This window comes from Drosophila miranda, assembly GCF_003369915.1.
Source record: "Drosophila miranda strain MSH22 chromosome Y unlocalized genomic scaffold, D.miranda_PacBio2.1 Contig_Y1_pilon, whole genome shotgun sequence".
Lineage (NCBI taxonomy): Eukaryota > Metazoa > Arthropoda > Insecta > Diptera > Drosophilidae > Drosophila > Drosophila miranda.
Window position 1 is genome coordinate 3,519,416 of NW_022881603.1, and position 21,876 is coordinate 3,541,291.

Genomic DNA, 21,876 nt, shown 5'->3' on the forward strand with positions numbered 1-21,876 from the left:
AGAGCATACACCCTCTATGGGCTAGGTTTGGGAGGTCACGAAAAGGGGCATAGGAAAGGGTGATAGATTTAACAGCCCAGATTGTCAACTTTCTCTGGCATTTCCCTTGTTCTATGAGAGGGCCCGAAGGTTCTAGCATGTTGAGGGGCTTGGCTTCGGTCTCTTCCCGTTTTGGCGCTCGACCCGAGCATTCGTTTTCTTTTATCAGAAAAAAAAATATATTTTTATCTAAGTGCTTCAGAAACGAGAAAGTCTCGAGTTAATCCGGCGTTAGTTTTTCCAAGCTAGGTAAGATGGAGAAGGGGAGAAAGTAATTGGTCAAACTAGTTAGATGATTTCATCCGCATAGGACCGGCTATTGGCGCAGTTTATACGGCAGAAGAGGAACGCCGTGTCGCCGCATTTTCATTACAATACCGACCCGGTTCAGCTTCACGGATCCAAAGACGCCGAGGCGTCGAGTGGATCGAGAGGCCGAGGGACGCAAAAGAGGTCCAGAGGAGCAGCCGAAGCTGCGGTGGAAAATTTACAGGCCCAAGTACCCGGGCACCAACGACGCTAGCGGGAGTTGAGTGGTTTTTGGAAGAAAAAAAACTCCATCTTCTGGTTGGAGAGCGAGCCAAGGAAGGGCTACATAGCGCAGACTGAGCGCAATCAAGAACAGTCTGAGATTTCGAGTGGCGGCGCGAGTGGTCGACGGAAACAGCCCGATTGCGGAAGGTCGGGAAGGTCGGGAAGAGATCGGGAAGGCAGAAATTTGAAAAGAATTAATATGTGTATTGTCGAGTGTTTTATGTTAATTTAAATAATTTTTTTTTGTTAGTTTTTTTTTTGAGAAAGACATCGGCAGTCGGCAAGGGGCGGCGCGAACGAGAAAAAGAAAAGGGGCGAGAAAGTTTTTTTTTAATGTAATGAGTCGCTCAAAGTAAGTGTGGAGAGAGGAAAGTGGGGAATTTGTGAGTGAGTTTTTGTTGTGCTTTATGCCACTCCCTATCGGAGTTCTCGTTCCAGGTCCGATTCTCCTCCGGAAAGCGCTTTCGTCGGTGGACATGCGGATCTGCGGGTGAGTGTGAAAGAGAAATGTGAAAGACTCAACTCGAACGATTTGACTCGAGTCCCACTGAAAAAGTAAAGAGGAGAGGGACAAATACTTTATATGCTTCCCCCCTTACTGTTTCTATTTCTTCCCCCCTTTCGGTTTGGCCGTTGTTAATCTTTTTATATGTGAAATAATTATTCATTTTGTTTATCACTATTATTAAGTCATTTTGAAATTCCATCTATTTTATCTGTTTTATGCGTATCTATTTTTGGGTTAGGTTTAGTTTTAGTTTAGAAATTTGTTTATGTAGGGTTCAATAAATTTTATAATGTTCTAGAATATAGTTTTTGTTTGCCTTCGGCTAGCCAGATGCCCCTGAGAGCCCCATGAGAACGCAGAGGGGTCATTCCGTGAAAATTGCGACCTAGGGATGGCCAAGGAAGGGAGGGCCAATCCGCTTCAACGAGATCGGAGGCGAGGAAAAGCGTTCGGGAACAGGTAGAAGAAAGAGCCAATTATGTGTTCAGTCGAATTTTAGGTCCAAATTAGCTCACAGATTATAACCTTGTAATAATGAGAATAGGCATTAAGTGAGAGGAGGGCAAGATCACCACCCCAACTAGCCGACGAGCCTCCCAGCCGGGAATATCTGCGTGCCCCCTTCTCTCACTCCCCGACACCTGCCAAGTTCGTTACAGTTATAAGTAATTATTAATTCCATTATTATAAGGTTAGTGGCGCCCAACAATGGGACCCAAAATAATTGGTAGAACCGCATCTCGATGTGGTCAACAATATCGCAGGAACACATCAAAAACACTTTCGATTTTTCTGGCAAACTAGATACTATGTAGTGAGCTTGAGAAGAGAAGCATATACGTTGGTCCGCTTTTATTCTCAAACTACGGTTGCTGCAGCATCTGGGCCAGAATAACGAGCTTCACAGTCAGCTAAATTTTGCAAATCAGTCGCATAGGAGTTATTGTTGAGAAGTTGCTAGCAGCGATCGACAAGCCACGGCTGAAGACGTAGAGCTTAGTAGGCGATTAAATACCCTACAGTAATGGAGTCCGTAGCCCAACTAGTTAGACGTTTGGAAAAGCAGGGAAGAAGTCTTTAGATAAGTCTACCCTGACCACGGATAACAAGTTTTGGCAAAGACCCATCCACTTTCAGCAATAGTATGCGGCAGAGCTAGCCATCAAACGCTTGGAAAGACAGAACAATCTCTTTATAAAGAGTTTGCCTGGCCACGGGTGATGGAAAACCAGCATACCTGTCCGCAGAAGCAAGAGTGCGAAGGAGAGTAAAGAAGACGAAACTGATTAGCTTCGATTTACTCGCACTTTAGCTTGCAGTCGTTGTTTTTGTCTTGCGGATCGGCGCGCCAAAGCAACAAGACGTTTGGGTGTTGCGAGGGCTGATTAGCACGGCACAAGTAGCGGTAAATTATGTTTGTTCTTTCTTCTCACACCAGTTCCAATAAGAATTTTTTTTCAGGTGAACTAAGCTATGCTTGAAGGCAAATAAATGTTTTTGTATTTCTTTATATATTGCGGTTTTTACAAAATATTATTTTTTATTTATAATTTGTTTTATGTTTTGTTTTCAACAATAAACGCGTCTCAATTCCTCAAGCGGCAAAAAAAAAAAAAGTGTCACAAACGAAGGTGTTAGGAGAGAACAAGGGTGATAAAACGCGGAACAGCTGGTTCAGTTGAGATAGGTCATTGACCGGCAGAGAGTTGTGAGCGCTGAAGAAGGAAAGGCTAGTTGAAGTACCGAAGGGAATTGAGCGGGTCAGCTGTTTTGAATCTCGAATCGTTGATAGTGAGTGACAGAGTAAGCGGAAGTTAGCAGTTGGAGATAAAGGGAACGTATTAATAATGGAGGGAGAACCTGTAGATCCGTCCGTCTGCATGCTGTGTGGAGAAGAGTTTGGATCTCAGCAGTTATACAAGACCAGGTGTGGCCACGAATTTCATAAAGCTTGCATAGTGCCATATTCGAGGGAAAATGCCAAATGTCCTAGGTGTGGAAGAGTCACTTTTGACTTGCAAGGCGGCGCATCGGGCTCGGGCATGCAAACCGCCAAACAGCAGGCAGGAGGCAAAGAAAAAGCTTCAGGCACCCCAGCGGCGGGAGCACCCCAGGGTCGGCTCCAGTGGATAGCGGGAATATAGAGATCATGATTACCCAAGCAGTGCGGGCCATGCAAAACGACCTTTTATCCCAGTTGTCGGAGCAGATGGCGCAAATAATACAAACCAATGTCGCTGCTCATCTTCAACTGACTGGCCGAGATCATCATACTCGAAACTTAGCTCAGGACCATAGTTCGCAGGGTCAGGAAGCAGGCGGAGGCCGAGAGGGCAGAGACACTCCTAGAAGTTTAGCTTCCGACCTGTCCCAAAGGCCGGACAAGGTCGTACACATTATGAATGGTTGGAAGCTACGATTTAGCGGGAATGCGGAAAGAATTAGCGTTGATAATTTTATCTATAGAGTAGAAGCTCTTACCCATTCAACGCTGGAAAGCAACTTCGCGGTGCTATGTAGCAACGCTAGCATCCTCTTTGACGGAAAGGCTCGTGAATTCTTTTGGAGGTTTCATAAGTCAGTGGTAGTTGTACGATGGGACTTGCTTTGTCAGGCATTAAGGAAACAGTTCCGAGACACTCGCACGGATGTGGACATTCGAGAAGCGATCAGGGACCGGAAGCAAAAAGAAAAGGAAGGGTTCGATGCTTTTTATGACGCCATAGTTCAGCTAATGGATAGTTTAGAGTCTCCCTTGTCAGAAAAGTCTGTGGTAGACATACTGCGAAGGAATTTGAGGCCCGAAGTAAGGCACGAGTTGCCTAATATAAACATAACTTCGGTTGGGGAGCTCAGGGAAATATGCAGACGAAGAGAGAGTTTCCTGGATGACGTGAGACGGAATTATGGTTATCAAAAGAGTGTCCCTTTCCGTAGGCAAGTGGCTGAGTTGGTGGAGGAGCACATGTCTGATGACGCAACGGAGTTTTCCGAAGGGGAGGGCGAAGGCGAAATAGGAGCGTTGGCCTTGGTATGTTGGAACTGCCATAAGGAAGGACATCGGTACCAGGATTGCGAATCCAAACGCAAGATCTTTTGCTATGGGTGTGGCATTCCAAACATTTACAAACCAGCTTGTCAAAAATGTCAGAAAAAAAACGGCAGGGCGAGCACACAGCCTCGTCAGCTTCAAAGTGTGCTTCGCCAAAAATCCGCGAACCCAGACGCCAGCCAGTAGGAAAGCAACACCAGGCAGTTATAGATACAACCATTCCAGTCCAGTCCGTCAGTAGTGTAGCAACAAATTTATGGCACAATTTCATTAATTCTCATTCAGATGCAGAGGCTGCAGAAACACTGTTCCGTCGTAAATCCAATTCAAGACACTCCAAACGGATGAGATCATTTTGGAAGGCAGCTAAATCAATAAATGCGATTAGGTACAAAGAGCTAGATAAACGTCCGTACGCAGAGGTAAACATTTTTGAGCGGCCAGTGCTTGGGTTGTTAGATACGGGGGCAGCGATGAGTGTAGTTGGTGGGAATTTGGCTAAACAAATAATCACCAGTAGGATTCCATTTAAACGGGGAATCTCAGTTGCTGATACTGCAGATGGCAAGCGGCAGGAGGATCTTGGGCGATTGAGAACTCCAGTCACCTATGATAAGGTTGTGAAGGACTTGGAACTACATATCATTCCGTCGCTTAGCCAGGACTTATATCTAGGAATCGATTTTTGGTCCACGTTCAATTTATTACCTCCGGAGATGCAGGTAGCAGAAATTTGTCAGGAATCGCATGAACTAACTCTAAGCCAGAAAGACGATTTGCAGAAGGTTGTGTCGGGATTTCCATCCTTTGCAGTCTCTGGTTTGGGTAGAACATCGGTTTTGTCGCACTCGATCGATGCAGGAGATGCCAAGCCCGTAAAACAACGGCATTTTCCCGTGTCACCAGCAGTGGAGAAATTGCTGTATTCTGAAGTGGACAGGATGCTCAAATTAGGAGTTATTGAGGAATCTGATAGCGCCTGGTCCTCTCCAGTTGTGCTAGTCCAGAAACCGGGAAAGGTTAGACTTTGCCTAGACAGCCGGAAGGTCAATGCCGTTACACGAAAGGATGCCTATCCGTTGCCGCAAATAGACGGTATACTAAGTCGTCTCCCCAGAGCAATGTTCATCTCAAGTCTGGATCTCAAGGATGCCTATTGGCAGATACCCTTGGATCCGGAGTCTCGGGACAAAACTGCTTTCACAATTCCGGGTAAACCTCTATATCAGTTCAAGGTCATGCCGTTCGGTCTCACCAACGCGTCGCAAACCATGACCAGATTGATGGACAAGATGATCCCGGCGGAACTTCGCAATGAAGTCTTCGTCTACTTGGATGACTTGTTAATTGTTTCCGATAGCTTTGAGTCGCATCTAAAGGTATTGAGAGTTGTAGCGCAGCATGTTCGATTGGCCGGATTAACGCTTAACGTGGAAAAGAGCAAATTCTGTATGCGTTCGGTGAAGTATCTTGGTCATATCGTCGGGGAGGGTGTCATTCGAACGGATCCCGGGAAAATTTCGGCCATGATAGACTTTCCAGTACCGAACTCTCTGAAAGCCTTACGGAGATTCCTTGGAATGGTTGGATGGTATCGTAAATTTATAGCAAATTTTGCGTCGATAGCTTCCCCTCTCACTGACTTGCTGAAACCTAAGTGCAGATTTGTCATGACACCAGAAGGACGTACAGCGTTCGAGGAACTTAAAAAATGGTTGTGCTCTGCGCCAGTTCTTCGCAGTCCGGATTTCAACCAGCCGTTCTTTGTGCATTGCGATGCCAGCAAATCAGGAGTTGGAGGCGTCTTGGTTCAAAAGACTCCAGAGGGAGACGAATTTCCGATAGCTTTTGTGTCGAAAAAACTTAATAAGGCGCAAAGAAATTATTCTGTGACCGAGCAAGAGTGTCTGGCGGCAATCGTTTGCATCAACCGTTTCAGAGCCTACATTGAAGGGCATGATTTTACGGTTATCACCGATCATGCATCTCTGAAATGGCTCATGACTCAGACGGATCTACATTCGCGGCTAGCCCGATGGGCATTAAAGTTACAGGGCTTTAACTTCAAAATTGAACACCGGAGTGGTCGTTTAAATGTTGTACCCGATGCCTTGTCCAGAGTCAATGAAGAAGATTTGGCGGCCGTGGATGTTGGTTATGGTCAAGCAGTTGATCTCGAGTCCCCAGCTTTTAAGTCCGCCGAGTATGTAGAACTGGCAAGCAGAATAAAAGCCAATGACGTTAACCTGCCGGATCTGAGGGTGGTCGAAGGTCTTGTGTACAGGAAGTGTGATTTTGCCACAGGGAGTACTCTTCATGATAATTTTATCTGGAAGTTATGGATCCCACAGAGTCTTATTCCAGAGGTATTAGCCAATGCTCACGACCATCCCTTAGCATCGCATGGGGGAGTTCATAAGACTTTAGAGCGAGTGCGACAGTTTCTCTATTGGCCAAGTTTAGTCAAAGATGTAAAAGCATATGTACTCGCGTGCGACACGTGCAAATCTACTAAAGCACCGAACTCTGTCCATCGACCCCCGATGGGAGTGGCACCTGAGTCGCAGAGGTTTTTCCAAAAGCTATACGTCGACTTTCTAGGCCCGTATCCACGCTCAAAAAGCGGGAACATTGGTATATTTATAGTGTTAGATCACTATTCAAAGCTCGTCTTTCTGAAAGCTGTTAAAAAACTAACGGCTGATCTTGTGATCAAGTATCTGCAGCAAGATCTGTTTCATACTTTTGGCTTTCCGGAGATCATTGTATCGGACAATGGCTCTCAATTTAAGTCGGAAGTTTTCCAGAAGTTTCTCAAGGCGCACAAGATATCACATACGGCCACAGCAGTATACTCTCCGCAGTCGAATGCGTCAGAGCGAGTAAACCGGTCGGTAATTGCCGCCATTCGCTCATACGTGAGGGCAGATCAGAAAAATTGGGACGAGGAGCTGAGCAGTATCTGTTGCGCATTGCGAACCGCGGTCCATTCCAGCCTCGGAACTTCGCCGTATTATATGGTATTTGGGCAACAGTTCGTTAGCTCCGGGGAAACATACAAAATTCTGAGAGCTCTTCGATTGTTGGAGGATAAAGCCCTAGTGTTTTCCAAGGAGGATTCGTTAGAGTTGGTACGTAGCAAGGCTTTAACGATAATGGAGAAGCAAAGGGCGAAAAACGAACGGATTTACAATTTGAGATCAAGGGAGATTTCGTATCAAGTGGGACAAGAGGTGTTCAGAAAGAACTTCAAGCAGAGTAACTTCCAGGCTGGCTATAGTGCCAAACTGGGCCCAGCATATGTGAAGGCCAGAATACGCAAGAAAATAGGGAATGCTTACTATGAATTAGAGGATCTGCAAGGACGGTCTATTGGTCGATACCACGCGAAAGACTTAAAACAATAGCTGATCCGCGCAGTTTGGGATCCGACTTGTGTGATACCACTAAGTCAGATCTTCGGCGGGGGGTATTTGTAACGCTTGGATCAGCCGAGAGAGCTAGTTCGCAGCGCCATCTAGTGGTCGGCACCGTAATGGCCGTGGCAGAGCATACACCCTCTATGGGCTAGGTTTGGGAGGTCACGAAAAGGGGCATAGGAAAGGGTGATAGATTTAACAGCCCAGATTGTCAACTTTCTCTGGCATTTCCCTTGTTCTATGAGAGGGCCCGAAGGTTCTAGCATGTTGAGGGGCTTGGCTTCGGTCTCTTCCCGTTTTGGCGCTCGACCCGAGCATTCGTTTTCTTTTATCAGAAAAAAAAAAAATATTTTTTATCTAAGTGCTTGGGAAACGAGAAAGTCTCGAGTTAATCCGGCGTTAGTTTTTCCAAGCTAGGTAAGATGGAGAAGGGGAGAAAGTAATTGTTCAAACTAGTTAGATGATTTCATCCACATAGGACCGGCTATTGGCGCAGTTTATACGGCAGAAGAGGAACGCCGTGTCGCCGCATTTACATTACAATACCGACCCGGTTCAGCTTCACGGATCCAAAGACGCCGAGGCGTCGAGTAGATCGAGAGACCGAGGGACGCAAAAGAGGTCCAGAGGAGCAGCCGAAGCTGCGGTGGAAAATTTACAGGCCCAAGTACCCGGGCACCAACGACGCTAGCGGGAGTTGAGTGGTTTTTGGAAGAAAAAAAACTCCATCTTCTGGTTGGAGAGCGAGCCAAGGAAGGGCTACATAGCGCAGACTGAGCGCAATCAAGAACAGTCTGAGATTTCGAGTGGCGGCGCGAGTGGTCGACGAAAACAGCCCGATTGCGGAAGGTCGGGAAGGTCGGGAAGAGATCGGGAAGGCAGAAATTTGAAAAGAATTAATATGTGTATTGTCGAGTGTTTTATGTTAATTTAAATAATTTTTTTTTGTTAGTTTTTTTTTTGAGAAAGACATCGGCAGTCGGCAAGGGGCGGCGCGAACGAGAAAAAGAAAAGGGGCGAGAAAGTTTTTTTTTAATGTAATGAGTCGCTCAAAGTAAGTGTGGAGAGAGGAAAGTGGGGAATTTGTGAGTGAGTTTTTGTTGTGCTTTATGCCACTCCCTATCGGAGTTCTCGTTCCAGGTCCGATTCTCCTCCGGAAAGCGCTTTCGTCGGTGGACATGCGGATCTGCGGGTGAGTGTGAAAGAGAAAAGTGAAAGACTCAACTCGAACGATTTGACTCGAGTCCCACTGAAAAAGTAAAGAGGAGAGGGACAAATACTTTATATGCTTCCCCCCTTACTGTTTCTATTTCTTCCCCCCTTTCGGTTTGGCCGTTGTTAATCTTTTTATATGTGAAATAATTATTCATTTCGTTTATCACTATTATTAAGTCATTTTGAAATTCCATCTATTTTATCTGTTTTATGCGTACCTATTTTTGGGTTAGGTTTAGTTTTAGTTTAGAAATTTGTTTATGTAGGGTTCAATAAATTTTATAATGTTCTAGAATATAGTTTTTGTTTGCCTTCGGCTAGCCAGATGCCCCTGAGAGCCCCATGAGAACGCAGAGGGGTCATTCCGTGAAAATTGCGACCTAGGGATGGCCAAGGAAGGGAGGGTCAATCCGCTTCAACGAGATCGGAGGCGAGGAAAAGCGTTCGGGAACAGGTAGAAGAAAGAGCCAATTATGTGTTCAGTCGAATTTTAGGTCCAAATTAACTCTCGTCGTAGCACGCACAGATTATAACCTTGTAATAATGAGAATAGGCATTAAGTGAGAGGAGGGCAAGATCACCACCCCAACTAGCCGACGAGCCTCCCAGCCGGGAATATCTGCGTGCCCCCTTCTCTCACTCCCCGACACCTGCCAAGTTCGTTACAGTTATAAGTAATTATTAATTCCATTATTATAAGGTTAGTGGCGCCCAACAATGGGACCCAAAATAATTGGTAGAACCGCATCTCGATGTGGTCAACAATATCGCAGGAACACACATCAAAAACACTTTCGATTTTTCTGGCAAACTAGATACTATGTAGTGAGCTTGAAAAGAGAAGCATATACGTTGGTCCGCTTTTATTCTCAAACTACGGTTGCTGCAGCATCTGGGCCAGAATAACGAGCTTCACAGTCAGCTAAATTTTGCAAATCAGTCGCATAGGAGTTATTGTTGAGAAGTTGCTAGCAGCGATCGACAAGCCACGGCTGAAGACGTAGAGCTTAGTAGGCGATTAAATACCCTACAGTAATGGAGTCCGTAGCCCAACTAGTTAGACGTTTGGAAAAGCAGGGAAGAAGTCTTTAGATAAGTCTATCACAGAAGTCTGTATCCGAAACATCGTTGCTCTAGCTCTTATAGTCTTTGAGCACTAGGCGCTGAAGGGGACGGACGGACGGACGGACGGACGGACGGACGGACGGACAGACGGACAGACAGACAGGGCTCAATCGACTCGGCTATTGATGCTGATCAAGAATATATATACTTTATGGGGTCGGAAACGATTCTTTCTGGACGTTACACACATCCACTTTTACCACAAATCTAATATACCCCAATACTCATTTTGAGTATCGGGTATAAAAAGGAGGATTAGCTCGTCAGCCAATAGGAACGGATCAAAGGCAAAGAAGGTAGAAGATACCCGGGTTACCACTATCCCAGGGGGGGCGGGTTGCGTGGTGCGTCGACGGACGAGGGGGCGCCCGAGAAGGGGGTTCCGAGATGAGCAGAAGTGCGGGTCCGGGTCCAGGGCATCGAAGCCAGCTGCTAACGTCGGGGATGGCGGGACAAAAGCGGATGCCGCCCGTGCGCGGTCTACCGGCTGGGGAATCGGATGATCCCTGGGTCCGAGGCGCTGCACGGGGGTGACATCCGCGTCTAAGCCGATCCAGAGACGGGCGGAGCTGGCCACGGGGGGCGGGCCGATGTTTGGCAGCACGGGCGAAAGGTCGGAGGACCTATTGTTCACGAGCTGGGAGATCGGTCAGCACCCTGGACTGGAACCCAAGGACGGGCTGGAAGAAAGGCAAGGTGAGATGAGGAACCCAAGAACTCGGGAGGCTTACCAGATCCAAGGCGAAGCCAGGCAACACGTCGTCAGACCTGGAAGTAGAAAGGGCCAATAAAAAAAAAAAAAGGGAAAAGGAAGAAAAGTGGGAACCGAAGGAAAGCTAACAAAACCAGGGGGCACCCTAGGGTTAACGCGGCGAGAGGCGCGGATAACTTTCAAAACGGGAGCGAGCGAGAGAGCCAGCTGGAAGACGAGAGAGAGCCGTCCCACGGGCCCATGTAAGGCACCGTTACAGGGAACGGTGAGCACCGTCACGTCACGTCAGCAGCACTTAATAAGGTACATAACGGAGAAGCGAAAATGGATTCGCCGCGGGTATCAGGCTATGGGTGATACACAAAGTCGGCGGCAGGCGTACCAGGTCGAGCGCGATTAGCAAAGGGCGAGTAGGAGTAGGTCCCCGGAGCTTCAGTTGTTGGCCTCACCGCTAGTGTCAACCGCGGGATCCATGGGACCGACGGTGTCCCCCGTGGTATCGCCGGGGTACACCGAGACGGAAAGTGACCTAGAATTGGTGAGCTGGGAGCCGGCGCCACGGAGAGAACGCGCACGCGAGGCGAAGCGCGAGGAGCCCCGGACCAGCAGACGCGAGGAGCCCCACACCAAGCGCGAGGAGCCCCGGACCAGCAGTAGCAAGGAGCCCCGCACCAGCAAGCGCGAGGGGCCCCGCACCAGCAAGCGCGAGGAGCCCCACACCGGCAAGCGCGAGGAGCACCGTACCAGCAGACGCGAGGAGTCCCGCACCGGCAAGCGCGAGGAGTCCCGGACCAGCAGGCGCGAGGAGCCCCGGACCAGCAAGCACGAGGAGTCCCGCACCGGCAAGCGCGAGGAGCCCCGGACCAGCAGGCGCGAGGAGCCCCGGACCAGCAGACGCGAGGAGTCCCGCACCGGCAAGCGCGAGGAGCCCCGGACCAGCAGGCGCGAGGAGCCCCGGAGCAGCAAGCACGAAGAGCCCCGCACTGAAAAGCGCGAGAAGCCCCACCCCAGCAAGCGCGAGGAGTGGCCTGAGGGAGGAAGGAGGGGCGCACGGAGACGCGGAAGGAGGAGCCCAGTGAGCGGGCCTCGAAGCGGGCGTCCACGCGTTCGACGCGTACGGCCAAGGAAGAGGAGTCGTCGGCAGGGCGAGGGGCGAGGGGAACAGCGGCCGACAGACCCACAGGTCGAGGAGCCGCAGCCAACGCCGGCCGAAACCGCGGTCAAAGAGCCGCAGACAACGCCGACCGAGACCGCGGTCAAAGAGCCGCAGGCAACGCAGGCCGACATCGCGGAAGATAACGCGGCCGCTGAGGCACGACGCCTCGCGGAATGGCACCGGCGGTTCGCGCTGGCCGCGGCGGCGGAGGAGCGGAGGCAACGGCGTGTATGGGAGGACGCCTTCACGCTGGGAAAGAGGCTGAAGGCCACGCAGGAGGCTGAAAAGGCGGCGCAAGAAGCGGTGGCGGAGCGCCACGAGCGAGACGTCGCGCACCAATGGCGGTGTATTAGCCGGGTCGACGCAGCGGAGCAAAGGGAGACGGCGCGTCTGCGGGCGGAAGTGGAGAAGGCAAGGGCGACGCGGGCGGAGGGCGCGGCAGGCGGGCTGGCGGTGATCTCCAGCGACTAGGAGGAGGCGGAGTGCCCACCAGCGCCGAAGGCGGCTCGAGTCCAGTCGCCCGAAGAGGAGTGGCAGGAGAGGCTACAACGAGCCGAGGTGGAGGAGGAGGAGCTCTGGCAGCCACCCCCTGAACACGTCGAGTCCGAGGAGGAGCCACGGCCGCAGGCCCCACCGTCACCGGGGGCAGAGGAAGAGCTGTTCCGGCGTCGGCCGCCGGCTGACAACGCGCGCGGTCAAGGGGGTCAGCAGCAGCAGCGTCAGCAGCAGCAGCATCAGCAACAGCAGCATCAGCATCAGCATCAGCAGCAGCAGCAGCAGCGTCAGCAGCAGCAGCATCAGCAGCAGCATCATCATCAGCAGCAGCAGCAGCAGCACTGCCACGGGCCACAGGGAGCCGCCATCGGGCCGTTCGTCTCGCAGGAGGTGCGCTCCGCGGTGCGAGACGGCATGATGTGGCACGTGCAAACGCTGCACATATCGTGGGCCTCTGGGCCCGCGCCCCAGCAGCCCGGGCAAGAAGCGAGGGAGGCTCGACTGTGGGAGGAGGCACCACGCGCGGGACCACAGGGCCACAGGAGTCGACAGGCCCAGCGGTGGCACCCACCGCCGAAGAGGTGCCCGAGGAGGCGCCCGGGAGGACGGCAGAGGTCGAGACGGAGGGCACGACGAACACGCCAACATCACTGACGGCGGAGGGCCCAGCGGCGGCGCCCGAAGCCGAGGTGGCGGCCGACGGCGAAGCGGATGACGGCGCAAGAGCAACGGCGGAAGCGAAGAAGGACGAGGCCGCGGAACAACACTCACCTGAGCCATGGGAGAGAGGTACTTGGCGATGGCCGGAACCCGGCCAGGGCGAGCGTCCGAAGCTGGGCCGACAGTCGTCGTGCCCAGGGGAGCGGGCGGAGGCGCGCCGGCCCGAGCTCCAGCGCCAGGCATCGTGGCCCCAGACGAGGTCGGCGGACAACTCACGGTGGCGGGCCGTCAACCGCGAGGAGTGGCCGGCCGTCGTCACGCGCTATCTCGCGCGGATAAAGCCAACCGCAAGGAAGGTGAAGCGTCTGGTCAACGACGGGGGCGTCCGGTACCGGCTATTGGTGTCCACCGACCGGCAGGAGGTATTCCGGGCTAGGTATTAAGGAGAAAAGAAGAGTAGAGAAGAAGAATGGAGAAGAAAGTAACTGAAAACAAGAACAAGTAAAAGAAAAAAAAAAACAAAAAAAAGGGGTGTTTTAAGAAGAAAAAAAAACATGGTCTTACCTTGCAGCAGAGGAACAGCGGGGAATCGGGGGAGCTTGAATGAAGGCGTCGGAAGGCGTCAAAGCGGGAGGAAAACTTACCCGAAGCCTCCAGAGGGCCGGCGGAAAGCAGGCGGCCAAGCGAAGGGTAGTAGGGAAAACCAGACGCGCACAAGGTAAACAAAGAAAACACCCGGCATCGCGAGAAAATAGTACGTTTCCATTCCATTGAGGAATTCGCGATCCGGAAGTAGAATACGCACGCTGCGACATATCGAGTAGAGCACAGAAACGACCCTACGCTGTATCGAGTGGAGCGTAAGGGCAACGCTGTGTCATATCGAGTAGGTCAGAATAGCGACCGTACCCTATATCGGGCGGGGCAAAAGAAGCTCCTATGCGAACTATCGGTAAGGGGAATCGAATCGATCGCGCTCATCGGAGAGGTACGGCAACACCGCAAGGCGTGAGGCCGAAAGAGGGCGCCAGGGGGCACCCGGGTCGAGAACAAAGCACGCGCGCGCCGGTCGCGCGGGGCTTTTGAAGCATCCCAAACCTGGGACGCGGAAAACCGGGGTTTTCCGCCAATAAAAGAAAGGGGGAAGTGTGAGGAAAGGTATTCCCACACGTAGGGGGCAGTGCAGGGTTAAGCGCTAACGGCCGTTATCCGGGGATATCCGGAGGCGGCGAATTCCCGAGGAGAGCTCTCCCGGGGATCCAAGATGAGAGGGGAGGACCCCTGGAGAGAGAGCCGCGGGATGACGGGATCGGGCCGGCAGTGGCCCAGCGCATGACCAAATATGGTCATGAGATCACGCCACCAGCCAGGTCCCGTTGGAAAGCGACAAGGGAATGAAGGAACGCCGATGGAAAAATACGGGCACCGCATGGCGGAAAGTGCCGTTAGCGCCAGGCGGCATCGGCGGCGCCGACGCAGAAGCGAGCCTATAAGAGGAGGGCCGCGACCAGGAACGTGGACAGTCAGCCAACGGAGCTAGCAAGAGTGAAGTGAACAGTGAGCCAGAAGAGTGAGACCGAGCGAAGGGAAAAGAGCGTTAGAAAGCGAACACGTTGTGTGAGGATTGAGAGGCGGACTCAAGCGTGCAGCCAAGAGCCAAAGACCCCAATCCCTTGAACCAACGGTGCCACGCTTGACGCGCATCCCACCAGGAGTGAGGCACCCTCGGGCCGCAAGGCCAAGTGAGTCGAGTGAGAGCGAACGCGTCAGGCGCCTGACTGAGAGGGGGATTTGGGCCACGTGCCAAGAATCGCTAGCCCCAGTCAGTAGAGCCGGCGGTGCCACGATCGGCGACGCCGTGGGGGGCCCAGGGAGCGACACGCTCATTGAACCACAGAGGAGAACCACGAGGAGAACCCGCACCGGAGTCGGAATAGCGTAAGACTTAAGATACCAATAAAGCATATTAGCGTACCAGTACAAGACCCAACCCGTGCCTTCTTACTTGTCGTCGGGGCAACATACAAATATTGTTGCAGCGAGCCTACCGACCGCTGAGCCAGCCCAGCTGCATCAGACGGGAAAAGAACGGATCGTTACCAAAAGAAGCCAAAAGAAAAACGTGAAAGTAAATAAACAAACAGCAAGAGAGGGGGAGAGAAACAAACAACAACAGCAAGGTGAAGAGACGGTCTCAAGAAGGTCTTTCTTGAGCGAATTTTGCAAACATGGGCTGTGCCACGACCAGCGTTAAGATCACCTCCATTATACTGAATGCCATTTTAGGGGTAAGTCATCATTGCCTATAAGGAATACCAATTAGCCATAACAGCAGCAACAGAGTCAAGTATAGCGCAAGTACATACGAGTATATATGATATATGTATGTATGAGTATTACATTTGAGCAAGGAAATTAGCATGATGTCATGGGGGACAAGTGAACGCACTTCAAAAGTCCAACAAAAACAGCCTCAAAATGAATTATTTTCAAAAATTATTCCTATATGTACGGACTAGTGTTCGGCGGAGGAGAGCTTCAGAGCATATACTAAGCTGAATGTTTTCATTCTACTTTGGGTGTATTTTTAACCGATTTCTGTCGTGTTTGTCAGTCGCGAGCACACCTGAATGATGGCCTCAAGGTGGCAGCCGACTGACTACCCTGACCACCCTGCCTTCTCCGCCGCCCTCCCTGCGGTTGCCATGGAGAACTTGTTTACGGTTTACGCCATTCCCAGACGGACCCAGCCAGAGCCTTCAATTGTTCCAATTCCGTTCCCGCAGGATGATGATGTCATGCCAATGTACATGTGTATGTATGTACATACTCGGATAACCCCGCACTCTGGTTGGCCACCCCGAAATGGCAACAGAGAAGGGAAACAGGGAAGCAGAGAAATCAATAGCGCGGGGAAATCTTTATCACAGACCAGTCAGGCGAACTTCCCCAAGCGATAAATAATGGACGGGATGGCTGGATGCCCTTTGTTGCTGGTGTTAATTGTCATACAAATAGATTGCCACTGAAGGGCATCATCCCGTAATTTATTTCAGCTTCTGGCATTGGGCTCCATTGGATAGATCGCTTACAATGCGGACACCGAGAGCGAGGAGTTCGTCATCGCCGCCTATGTGGCCTGCTCGCTCATCCTCCTGTTCGCCATGCTGGGCATCGTGACGGTCATCCGAGAGTCGGTGGCCCTGACTGCAACGGTAAGGGGCTCAGAATAATCTCAACAGGAAGTCTCTTAATAAGGATTCATTTTCATTTCAATCCCCAGAGTGCCGTGTTCCTGCTGGTACTGGCCATACCGCAGATCGTGAGCACCTGCATGCTTTTGCATCAGTACGAGGTGCAAGGCGGACAGGAGACGGTGGAGGTGGCTTGGCATGCCAACAACATGGACGCACTGCAGCAGAAGCACGAGTGCTGCGGCAAGAGCAGCGCCCAGGACTATGTGCATCTTAACCAGCTTATCCCGCCCAGCTGCTATGCCGATCTTCAGCAGACCACCGACCACCTCTTTCTGGAGGGCTGCATCGAGAAGGTGCAGAGTTTCTATGAGAGCGACAAGCAGCGCTCCATCATTGTGTCCTGGGTTCTGGTTGGATTCGAGGTGGGCCTACATCTCTCTTTTGCCTCCTAAAAATCATATCTAACCGGTTTCGTCTTTTAATTTCGTTTGCAGTTGCTCTGCTTTGTCCCGGCCGTCTTTCTAGCCATTAGCTTCCGCAACAAGCAGCGCCGCCTGCAGTTCTAGGATGGCTCAGAATCGACCTGATCCCACAGTACAAATGCTTCGTACTTTGGGTCTCTCAAGTATTTCCCGCCTAGGCATTTCATTACAAACATAAAAACAACAAAAACCAAAGTCATTCATTATTTACTCGTACCTAAACCTTTCCTCTAATTAAGTACATCATATAGTCCAATTATCCATTATAATTATCGAAATAAATGTGTCTGTGTCTGTTTGAAAACGTTTCATCGCTTGGCGTTTGTTTGTTTTCGTAACTTGATGGAAACATTAAGCATACGACGTGAGGCCCCAGTGAGCTTTAAATGCCGAAATTTTTGGCCAGAGACAGATAACTTGTTGCTGGGAATGCCAAGGCCAGAGTTTGCATAATAATTAGGTAAATGGGCGTCGGGAAATGGCTATAAATCCTACAAAGATGTCCTGAAATCCGCTTCCGTATCCCCTCTCCGATACATATGAGAAAGCTTTTGCGCCTCAATACTCCTTAGGTGCGTTGCGGAAGAAAGCTTTCGAAGCACTGTGACATCATACCACCCAAAAATCTATGACAGAAGCACCGCAACCCCCACCCACACCACCACCACCGCGCATAAAGCACCCGACAATAACAATAATAGCAGCAACAAGAACAGCCATGGGATTCGTTGATTTTATACGAGCGGTGGAATCCACCAACTGGCCCTCGGGGGGCGCCATAATTTCGAATAGAATGCGTCCCATTCAGTCGAACGTCAACGTCTATAGGAAAAGGGCTTTCGTTCAGCTGAGCATTGCCTGGTCGTGTCTCCGCTGGTCACCGCTTCTAGGTAACTGCGCATCGGAAAAACGAAAGAGGACAGGAAGGACGGATAAAGCGATAAGTAATTGGTGCGTTTATTGATTGTTTATCCTTCTGGAGCGTCTTGCAACATGGCCTGTCGCGTGTCGTTTCTGAAAACACTTCTCATCATTCTCAATGTCCTGCTATCGGTGCGTATGCATAATATCTGAGAGGGCTCCTTCGAAACGGCGTTTATTTTGACAGCTAATTGGCGTGACACTGATTGCGCTGTCTGTGTATGAGCTGAACAGCTCCACGCCAGGCACCTTCGAGCACATTGCCATCGTCATCCAGATCTTTGTGGGCTCCTTCGTCATACTGACCTCGTTCCTTGGCTGCTTTGCCGCGGCCCGGGTCTCCCTGGGACTCGTTTGGACTGTAAATAAAGGCTCCTTAAGCAATGACCACATCTGACATTATCTTTCCCTTGCTCCCAGTATGTGATCTGCCTCTTGATCCTGCTCTGCCTGCAGATCTACATCATTGCTGCAGCCCACTCAACGAACTATGTGGAGAGGTCGCGGAGCGAGTTCCTGGCCCTCTGGTCAGATCCCAGAACCAATGTCGAGCGCCTCTCCCTCATCGAGCAGAAGGTGAGTGAGGAGAAGTGTCCCTAAACGAACTCACGCATGAAATGGAATTGGATTCCCTTTCAGTACTCGTGCTGTGGTCAGGTCGGTGCCCATGATTACATACTGCTCAGCAGGGGAATACCCACGAACTGCTACAGGAACTTCGACAGGCAGCAGGACAACCTCTTCACCGAGGGCTGTCTGGCGGCTGTCCAGGCTCATGCCAACGACAACGTGGCCATCGGTCTCGTCATCAAGTGGCTGCTGTTGGTGGTAGAGGTGAGTCTCTTGTCAGCCTCGATTATAAATTACATGGGGCTTAGCAAGTCAATGGCGGGCCGGAAATAGCTTCCACACCAGATATAGATGGGTTTTCTAATAAAATTTTCCAATACCATCACACAGTTCGCCGCCCTGGGAGCCGCTACACACTTGGGCATCACGGTGCACAACAAATTGCGGCGCGAGAGATTCTAACAGGTTTCCCGAATGGCGATGCACCTGCCCCAACCATGGCCTGGGACCGATGGAAGCAAACAAACCCGTAACAAACACTTATGTACGCCAGCCACCCCCCGTGGATCTGGAATAGGCAGCAAATACGTAGAATAAATAATAAGAACATACCAGAAATATTCGATTAATTTTATTTTTGCCAACTATATGCGTAATATCAGAGATGCGACTAAGTACATAGATGTACGAGTACGAGTATATGTCTGCCTATAAAGACGCATATAAAAATATAAATCTCGGCCACTCGTCGGGACGCGGCGGGAAAGAAGATGAGCGCCGGACTCTACGAGTAACGACCGGCACACACAAAATACCGAGGCGGAGACCAAGACGAACCCGAACCCGGACGCGGACACGGCACGGACAGCCACTCAGCGGATTTGTAAACATTTCGCTGCTTCTTAGTGATCGTTTTTTGGGTTTTGGCTTTATTTTGCTTTGGCCTGAACGAGTTCTATTCGCGGCAGCCGAAGGCATTAACAGTTTGGGTCACAAGCGGCGCGCGTCGGAAACAGTCGGACGCGAGTGGAAAACGAATTTCCTCCGAGAGAAAAGCGTGTATAGCTGGAGTCGCAGTGTTGTGCCTTCACAGTGTTGAAAATATAATTATTATAGCTCGTACGAGGGTGATATATTGGTAATAAAGAGGTGTCAGAATGCCAACCATTCGCGTGTGCCAGCAATGGACTGCGGTGGTCTTTAATACGATTACTTTGGTAAGAGTTTCGTCGCTCCACACGGCGCATGAGTTATTTACGATCACAAATATTCGTCTGCAAACAATTGAAATACATAAATTAAGTGCTAAGCAGTGGCTTGTAGTAAATCATTTCATTGAGAATAAATATGTACTATGTTCCGCTCATTGACTCACACGGCGTATGAGTAATGGATTATATTGTATTCGAGTTCATCTCGGCCGTCGACCGTCAAAGCGAAATCATTTAATCTCTTACATTTCTGTGGCATTTTTCATTGTCGAATGTAATTTTTTTCGTTTTGGGCTGCGGCTGCCTGTGTAGATGGCCAATTTGGCAGCAAACAAATCCCACTCCATTCCGAATTTTCCATTTCTGCCAGACAACATGTCACTTGGCGTTCATTTTTCCTCATTTTGCGCTTGTGGTTCTTTTGGCACATTTGAAACTAAAGAAATCGGAGAGAGATCTGTGTATATGCCATTAAAAAATAAAGCCCAAAGTAATTCAATTTATTTTTATGCCAATATTTTGTTTATTTTGTATTTTTGCTTCTCTTGCGCTCCGATGACTTCGCCTACATAGCGAACTTCTGTCTCTAAAGATTTTTGTTGTATTTTGTTTGGCCATTTCACGGCCCATTAACAAATATTTAATGTGCATATATATTTATTTTTAATCATCATCTAGATCATCGGCATCCTGGCCGCCCGCCGGTGTCTACGAGCTGGATAGGTATGACGAGTGCTCCGCCGAGCACCTGCAAAAGTTCGTGCAGCTGGGCATGGCGGGGACTATGATTTTGGCAGCCTTTATTGGATGCCTCGGCGCTTTCCTGGGCTCCATCAAGATCCTGGTGGTGGTGAGTATCAGCTGTCCTAGGGTTCAATACAAAAAGTCAACTGCAAGGGAAACAAGTTTTAGCACCTGACTCTGTTGGGAATCCTGATTGTGTCGCACATCTGGAAGCTCTCCCACTACAACGAGAACAAGCAGCTGGATGCCACCGAGGTCTACGTCAAGGCCCTGTGGATGGATGAGCTAGTCCATCAGGGCGCCATTCAGCAGCTGCAGCGAGAGGTGAGTTGTTGATTGTATACCCCTCTGGGAAAACTCCTCTGACGGTCTAATTTCCATGAATTTAGTTCGAGTGCTGCGGCAACAAGGGGTTCGGTGACTACACGAGCCTGAACATCAAGGTGCCCTCCAGCTGTTTCCATACCAGGGACGGCCTTCACGCCCTGCATCCCTATGCCGAGGGCTGCATGGCGGCCGTGAAGCGCGCCTTCCTCCAGATCTACCGCTATGAGAAGTGGGCCCACTGTGGACTCATTGGCTACGAGGTATTCACTGCACGATACTCTCGGCCCCGATTATTAATTAATACTTCCCTTTCTGTCTGTTGCAGCTTGTGGGCATCATATTGGGCATCACGATATGCTGTGAGCTGACCAACAAGACACACCGATATGCCTACTGATCCACACACACTTATTTATACTCGTACAGAAGCATTTGCAACATAGTCACATAATAAAACATAATGAACGAAACATTTGATAAAATCTAACATCAGACATCGGCATCATTCAGCAGCTGTGCCCGTGAGCCGGTTACATGGTTGGAGCGCGGCTCTCGTCTAACACCAGGCGGCACTTGGTGACGGCCGAGACGCTGTCGCTCGCGCAGCTTGAAGAGCACGACACTCAGGGCGGTTGTCTGCACCAGAATGAAGATCTATGGGAGGAGTACAGAGGCAGGGTTATTTGTCTGACAGCTGCAGTCAATTGCCCACCTCAAGGCCAACTATGGACCACATGAAGAGCTTATCGCGATGCTGTATATAGCGCTGGCTGTTGCTCAAAGTCTCCAGGCAGCCGCGCGGATAGACATGCTTCTGCTGATAGGTGTCATTGGAAGTGGCCTGATAACAGCTCGCGGGTACCAGCAAATGCAACTGCCTGTAGTCGTCTGAATTGTTCTAGCCGCAACAGTGCTGTGTGGCCTCGTTCTGATGCATTAGCTCCAGGCCAGCTCCAGCTGGTGCCAGGCACTGTCGGTAGCTATATGCGACGGATTGTTGTAGTGATGCAGCTGCAGGTACTGCACACCCAGGCAAATCAGTATAAACAGTGTGAACTGCAGGCGAAAAGTTATTTCAGTTGGGTTTCTGGCGGATCTTAAGGGTACTTACGATTAGATTGACACACAAGAGATTGCAGATCAGGCCGTAGCAGCCGAACATTACGATCATGCAGATTGTTCCCTCAAGAACCATGCTTTTTACGAAGTACGTGTGCTCCGGCGTATTGGGCTCTGCTGCCTGGAGGCCCAGTCCTGCCCCGCACATAACACCAATGCCCAGCAGCTGGGGGAGAAGAGAATATCTAAGTCAGAAATAAATATGTGTAGATTCAGTGGCTTACCATATAGAGCAGATTGGCGAGCAGGCCCGAAAGCTTGATTGTGTTGTAGCAGCGGTTCATGGCGAGAATGCTGTAATCTCTAGCAGATGCGCCGAATTTAAGCAATTTGCAATCTCTACAAGAGGCAAGCGATAAGCCAGAACGAAAACTCGTAAAGGAAAAAGTG

At 50.4% G+C, this 21,876-nt stretch overlaps 2 protein-coding genes, 1 long non-coding RNA gene and 3 pseudogenes across 3 annotated transcripts; 4 read left to right on the forward strand and 2 right to left on the reverse strand.

The window, feature by feature from the left end:
- Nucleotides 1-1,928: 1,928 nt before the first annotated feature.
- LOC117189502 lies at nt 1,929-3,897 on the reverse strand. Its single transcript, XR_004473423.1, has 2 exons — nt 3,563-3,897; nt 1,929-3,494 (listed from the first exon to the last, which is right to left on the reverse strand). It is a non-coding gene; the product is annotated as an uncharacterized LOC117189502 (long non-coding RNA).
- A 7,179-nt stretch (nt 3,898-11,076) lies between these two features.
- LOC117190204 (proteoglycan 4-like) lies at nt 11,077-12,353 on the forward strand. The gene is made up of 3 exons (XM_033395259.1): nt 11,077-11,142; nt 11,236-12,104; nt 12,203-12,353. The coding sequence occupies exons 1-3, from the start codon at nt 11,077-11,079 to the stop codon at nt 12,351-12,353; spliced, it is 1,086 nt and encodes a 361-aa protein (XP_033251150.1).
- Nucleotides 12,354-14,873: 2,520 nt separating this feature from the next.
- LOC117191743 lies at nt 14,874-16,869 on the forward strand (annotated as a pseudogene).
- A 528-nt stretch (nt 16,870-17,397) lies between these two features.
- On the forward strand, nt 17,398-18,707 carry LOC117190921 (protein late bloomer-like). The gene is made up of 5 exons (XM_033395923.1): nt 17,398-17,647; nt 17,703-17,876; nt 17,936-18,091; nt 18,155-18,349; nt 18,476-18,707. The coding sequence occupies exons 1-5, from the start codon at nt 17,588-17,590 to the stop codon at nt 18,545-18,547; spliced, it is 657 nt and encodes a 218-aa protein (XP_033251814.1). The 5' UTR covers nt 17,398-17,587; the 3' UTR covers nt 18,548-18,707.
- An 82-nt stretch (nt 18,708-18,789) lies between these two features.
- Nucleotides 18,790-20,773, forward strand: LOC117190922 (annotated as a pseudogene).
- LOC117190920 lies at nt 20,708-21,835 on the reverse strand (annotated as a pseudogene).
- Nucleotides 21,836-21,876: the final 41 nt, after the last annotated feature.